Source organism: Haplochromis burtoni, unplaced genomic scaffold (genome assembly GCF_018398535.1).
Source record: "Haplochromis burtoni strain Fernald_Lab_line unplaced genomic scaffold, NCSU_Asbu1 Contig_75, whole genome shotgun sequence".
Lineage (NCBI taxonomy): Eukaryota > Metazoa > Chordata > Actinopteri > Cichliformes > Cichlidae > Haplochromis > Haplochromis burtoni.
The window spans coordinates 194,873-201,155 of NW_024582436.1; the positions used below are offsets into that span (position 1 = coordinate 194,873).

General features: G+C 40.2%; 1 protein-coding gene across 1 annotated transcript; it reads left to right on the plus strand.

Annotated features, from left to right (window-relative positions):
- Positions 1-1,140: 1,140 nt before the first annotated feature.
- Positions 1,141-6,066, plus strand: neurod1 (neuronal differentiation 1). The gene is given in 4 exon segments (NM_001286339.1): positions 1,141-1,237; positions 2,436-2,709; positions 4,023-4,252; positions 4,938-6,066. Coding segments are annotated over 3 exon segments (1,056 nt in total). The 5' UTR covers positions 1,141-1,237; positions 2,436-2,446; the 3' UTR covers positions 5,501-6,066.
- The last annotated feature ends 217 nt before the right edge of the window (positions 6,067-6,283 follow it).

Sequence of the window (6,283 nt, forward strand, 5' to 3'; positions counted from 1 at the left end):
AGGAGCGTGTCAGGCTACATTTCACTGTGTGTTATACTTGTATAACTATGCATGTGACAAATAAAGAACCTTGAACCTTGAACCTTGAACAGTAATGTGGGTCTGTTGTGGAGAAGAAAGAATGTAAAGTGAACTTGTTGAATGACTCGTTGTGTGACCAAAGGAATGAGTTTACAGATACAAGTGGCAAAGAGGCCCTTTGTTACTTCAGAGGGGTTTAGAGGAGAGCTGCTACTTTTCCACACTGAGCATCTTACCAGGATGCTTCCTGGATGCTTCCTAGGTGTTTCAGGGATCTCCGGCTGCGTGGAGACCCAGGGGCAAATCCAAGGCATGCTGTAGGGAAGGTCTGAGCTGGCCTGGAAGTGCCGCGATGCCCCTCAGTGCAAAGAGCTGAAGGAGACAACTGGGGGGAGGAAATCCCAGATCTGGATAAGTGGCACAAAATGGATGAATGGATGGAAAAGGACAGATAATTTAAACTCAACAGTAATCTGAATACAAGTAATCCAGGTACAGACAAAATATTTACAGGCACACAAGTTTTGTTCGTTCTTACAGCCATTGAGTCTTTCCTCTACATGTTTATTATATACATAAAGAATCAAACAGCACTAGGACCCATCTATGAGTATCTCCTCAGCAGGAGATTGCAGGTATTTTTGTTAATTATTCATGAGAAAGAGACGGGGTCAGTCACATTTCAACAGCTCAAGATGTTGTTACCTGTCAGACAAGTAAGCTGTGATTCAGAGCCACAGGTGAGAAGCTGTCGCCTAATCATTTACAAATCATTTACGTTTAAAAACAGACAGCAATGATAAGTCTTTGAGGCCTATAGTGACCTCAATCATCACATGCAACACTTGCCTTCCAGCAGTAAGTTTAAATCTACGCATGCGTAGATGTTGTGGCGACAGATGGTCAACTCACCTCACAAAAGACAGAGAGAGGGAGAAAGAGAGAGACTGGATGGCACAAATGGAAGATTTGTCACGTGATCCCCGAGGCCGTTTTAATGACGCAAGCACCATATGGCGCGTGCCAGGAGGGCGGGGCCTCAATATGCTAATTACCCCCACCAAACCCCGCTGCGTGTGTGTACTGAGTATAAAACCAGCAGCATCCCACACACACCTCAGAAACCTCATAGCAGATCACGCACAATCACGCACGGACACGCAGACAGAGCGCGCGGGATGTGTGCGATCTGACATACAGCGGCTCATTACAGCAGGTAGGTTCATAACTGAATAATAATCAATATGCGAATTCCTCTGGTTGCTGGGTCTCGGCGTTGTCTGACCTTGGGAATGATGAATATGGTTTCTTATTTGTGATAAAAAAATTTTTTATTATTTTTAAATTAATTATTAGAACGTTAATGATCACTTCACTTACCAATGAATAAAATAGCCTATTTCGTCTCATCTAATGTATAGACAATTAGAAAGGACAGTTTAAAAAAACAAAAGCAAAAGCCTGTAATTTTTGTTTTGTAATAATTAAAAACAGTTTCCTTTTTTCTTTTTTTTTGGTTTATATATTATATATTTGAGTTTTTATCCTGTTTGTTGACCAATCTGTTACACACTTTTTCCTAAAATAAAAAACGTAATTTAATTATTAATCCTTTGAGTTTCGATTGTATTTTATATTCGTGTTAGTACCGAATGTCTGCTCACCTGCAGCCGTCTGTCGGTCTGTTAAACTAACGGAACCAGTCAGCAGAAAGAAAGTCTTAGTATTATTATTATTTTATCACTATTATTATTGTAACTTCGCCTTATAAAAAACTACACTTTTTATCAATAAGCTGTAACACCATGCCTTTCGCATTTCGCACACTTTGTTAAATACTTTAAATGTTTTTTTTAATATATATATTTATTTAGAGTTTCGATATATTTTAAACGCTTTCTGTTAAATCATTAAAAAAAATCTGAACAGAGACGTGATTGCGTCTCTCTGGAGGCAGTTTGCAATCCTTTGCGCGGGTGTTACCGACAGATTCTAATATCTAAATATGAAAACACGCTTTGTAGCTAATTGTGCAGCCATTCTTAACACCGCAGTTTTCTTTTATTACATTCTTTTTTCTTCTGTAGAGATGGTACCTTTGTCTGCACATTTTATGTTTATATTTGGCATTTATATTTAATATTGGATTCGGTTCAACAGAGGATTTTTCTTTCTGTCTTTCAGCGGGTCAATTAAAATGTCCAATTGCTCCTTTAATTTCATCGTCTTTGTTCTGTTTTATTTAAATAAAGACCATCTAAATAAAATTCTACCCAAATGTTCTAAAGTCAGGGACTAAATCTTAAAATCCCAAACTGTTAATTGTTCTCTGTTCTGTTAAGCTTAAGTGTGACAGCAAACTTGCAGGAGTGTTTTATTATTCTTTAATATCAGCTAAAATTGTTTTCCATCAGAAATCAGCATTATGACGAGGTCTGTGCTGGAGGAGCAGATGTCAGTGGAGTCGGATGAGCAGCAGGAGCTCTGCAGCCCTGCAGAAAGAGAGAGGAGTGCAGAAGGAGTTACAGGTGGAGGAGGGGAGGAGGAGGAGGACCGCCTCCATCATCTAGAGGAGGATGAGGAGGATGATGAAGAGGAGGAAGAGGAGGAAGAAGAAGAAGACGGGGAGAGCAAACCCAAAAGGCGAGGGCCCAAGAAGAAGAAGATGACAAAGGCTCGTCTGCAGAGGTAGATTCTCTTTTCCTCTGCTTGCTCTCAGTGTGATGTGAAAGCAACACTTTCAAGTTGAAAATTAAAAATCCAAAGTTGCACTAGCGGAAGTCTCACAAGGTTCAACCTCTGTAAAGCAGGACCCATTCAGTAGAAATCACTTGCATTGGATTAAACTATTAAAAAGACACAAAACCGCTTAACAGGAATAAAAATATTCAAAGGATGGTTGAAATTCTAGTTTTAATTTTGTAGTTTTCTGCATTTTTTTATGATCACACTTGTAGAGATCGATAGATAGATTTATGCTTTATAATGAAGGTCAGTGTTTTGGCTCACATACATGTAATTTTTTTTAAAGCTCTAACTTACTCTTAGCTCTAAATGCAGGAAATTATAGACATGAACAGGATTCATCTTTAACCAAAGAATTTTTTTTTAATCACATAGTATTAACATTTACTTTGCAGACACAAACACGGCACCGGGAAACTAAGAACATTGGCGTCCTAAAAGTGTGTCTGTGTACAGTGACATCTAATAGAAAATACTTCAAATTTTTCAAACTATAAGGAAAGAAAATGAAATAAGACTCACAAATTTAGTCACTAAACTGTGCTCATTTAAAATGTCCTTTGTAAGGCAACTTTCCAAACGAATGCCGATTCTGCGTTTTCAGTCAAGAGACGTTTCTGTCATTTTGTGCAGTGCTGTTTAGGAGTAAGATAGATGTGGGCATTTGTTAAAACTTACAGGGCCTGTCAATCATCAACATTCATTCTGTATGCACAATAATTGCTTTAGCATGTACTTAGTCTCATCCTCAGCACACACACAGCTGATGTCAAAAGGCTCTGTGTGTGTGTGTGCTGAATCATTGAAGAAATAGCAACTTATAGCTTACAAATTAAATAGAAACATAACTGGATACATAAATAAATAGGGGGAACAAAGAAATGTGCTGAGGGTCATTTTCACAGGTTCCTCCCACAGTTTAATGAAGTCCCTCACTGAACCAGTCACTACAGGCGGCTCTGTGTTGGAGCTCATATTGAATCAAGCCATCTGCCACAATTTTCTCTGGAAACATGTTTTTGTTCAGATTTTGATTAGCAGAAAATTGTTACGTACATTTGATCAGTAAGTGCTTGCAAAATACCAGAACACAGAGTAAAATCAATGTGAGACAACATGCAACGTTTTACATCTACATACAATTGTTTGCAAACTTATGCAAAAGGTTACTGAATAAAAATGAATACTACTAAGATGTTTCAGAGGAAATGAGAGATAACCCAGCTAACAATGAATCTGCTTCATGTATTTTGGAGGTTTAAGGTCCGTCGGATGAAGGCTAACGCCCGGGAAAGAAACCGCATGCACGGCCTGAACGATGCCCTGGAGAGTCTGCGAAAAGTCGTCCCCTGTTACTCCAAAACGCAGAAACTATCAAAAATTGAGACACTGCGCCTCGCCAAGAACTACATCTGGGCCCTGAGTGAGATACTGCGCTCTGGAAAGGCACCTGACCTCATGAGCTTCGTCCAGGCACTCTGCAAAGGTAAATCCCACCTAACAATAACAGACTACAATGGACTGGACCGAAGGCTGACCCAGTCTGGTCTCTGATTATGAAACATAAAGGGACAACAAGGATTTTTACCCAGGAAGCGTTTTCCCATTGGGCACAATGAGCATGTGTACTCCTTACACTCTTTAGTGTGACAGTTTAGCTGATAGATGAGACTGTAATACAGCTTTTTTACAACAAATATTTATAAGTGTCACAGTAGGAGCAGCACAGGTAAAATTAATTGTCTCATGAGTAGGTAGTTTTTCTAATGAATGAGTGTGGTTCAACGAGGTGAAGTCATCAATACGTGTAATGCAAAATAACAAAATTCCTGAAAAGTTTTCATAAATAAATAACCTTGTAGGTGTACTGGCATTTATTAACAGCTATTACAGCATACAGTTATAATATTTAAATTCAACTTAATAAAAAACAATATTACAGTACATGGACGATTAGTTAACTAGTGCTTCTATTATATTTAATAGCAGTTATTCATATTTATTAACATGTATAAATGAACCTCGTGACAATAGACTGATACCAATAAACTGTGTTTATAGTCATTAACAAGTATTGACAAGCACTAATTATTAACTATTTAATGCTATAAAGAAACAATGACCAGCATGTATTGATCAATATTAACTAATCATTGTCCTTCTATTGTCAGGTCTGTCTCAGCCGACCACTAATCTGGTGGCGGGCTGCCTGCAGCTTAACCCTCGGACGTTCCTGCCAGAGCAGACTCCAGACCTACCGGCTCACCTTCCCCCTGTCGGTGCCAGTTCCTACCCCGGACATTTTCCCTACCAGAGCCCCGGGCTTACGGCCGGCCTGCCCAGCCCTCCCTACGGCACCATGGACCCCTCTCACATCTTCCACCAGGTCAAAGGTCAACCCTACGGCCCGCTGGAGCCCTTCTTTGATGGCGTCCTCGTGTCGGACGGCCCGGCGTTTGACCCGCCGCTCAGCCCACCGCTCAGCATCAACGGGAACTTCTCCTCGTCCTTCAAGCACGAGGCTGTCGCAGCCACCGATTACGACAAGAGCTTCTCCTTCAGTGTGCACTATGGAGGCGGGGGAGCTGGAGGACACCCTGCCATCTATGGCAGCGGGGGTTCCAACCCACGCTGTGGTGACCTACAAGTGGACGGGCTGATGGGCTTTGACGGACACTCACACCACGAGCGGCTGATGAACGCCCAGCTGAACGCCATCTTCCATGACTCCTGAGGAAGAAGAGGACGAAGGACTGAGAGACTGATGAAGACAGAGAGACCTTTGTATGGAAAGACAGTCTTGTGTACTTCTATCGTTTTAAAGCTGTCTTTCTGTCTGTCCTTGCTTTTTTTCTTTCTGTCTGCGTCAGGCTCTGCGACTCATCCTGACAACGGCGACGTCGCAAAGATGTCACCTTGATGTAACCTTCTTTGTAGCACTTCATCCTGCGGGAGACGCTCTCTGAATGTCTCGTTATTATCCATATTATCACTTAAAAATAATCAATAATCAATGAGCAATAATCTGGAGTAAACTATGCAATTTTGTTAAAAATCTGAGTGACCCTCAGTATAATAATTCCAAATGTTGAAAGAATAAAGATTTCTCTATTTTTGGGTCAGTGTGTGAGGCAGCGTTGGGCCGGTGATGGGCCGGTGATGAGCTGAAGTGTTTATGTGATTTTTACTTTTTGCTTTTTATAACATTCCTGTAGTGTTCTGTTAACATTTCATGTGACTCTTGTTCATATTTTATAAGATAGATGTTTATAAATACCTTTTATTAAAAGGGATTCAATGTGATCCGTCTCAGAGACTCTCATTATGTGCAGAAAGACAACAAAACAAATAAACACAATGTCATTAGATACAAATAACATGCCAGTTTTGGTCCTGCTGTTGTTTTAGAGCAGTATATAATACTTAGTGGTTACTTTACAAGGTATATACTGTTAAACTGCTTGTTAATGGAAATATCAGCCATATTAGCAGCAACTCCATGCATCTAGCAATTTAG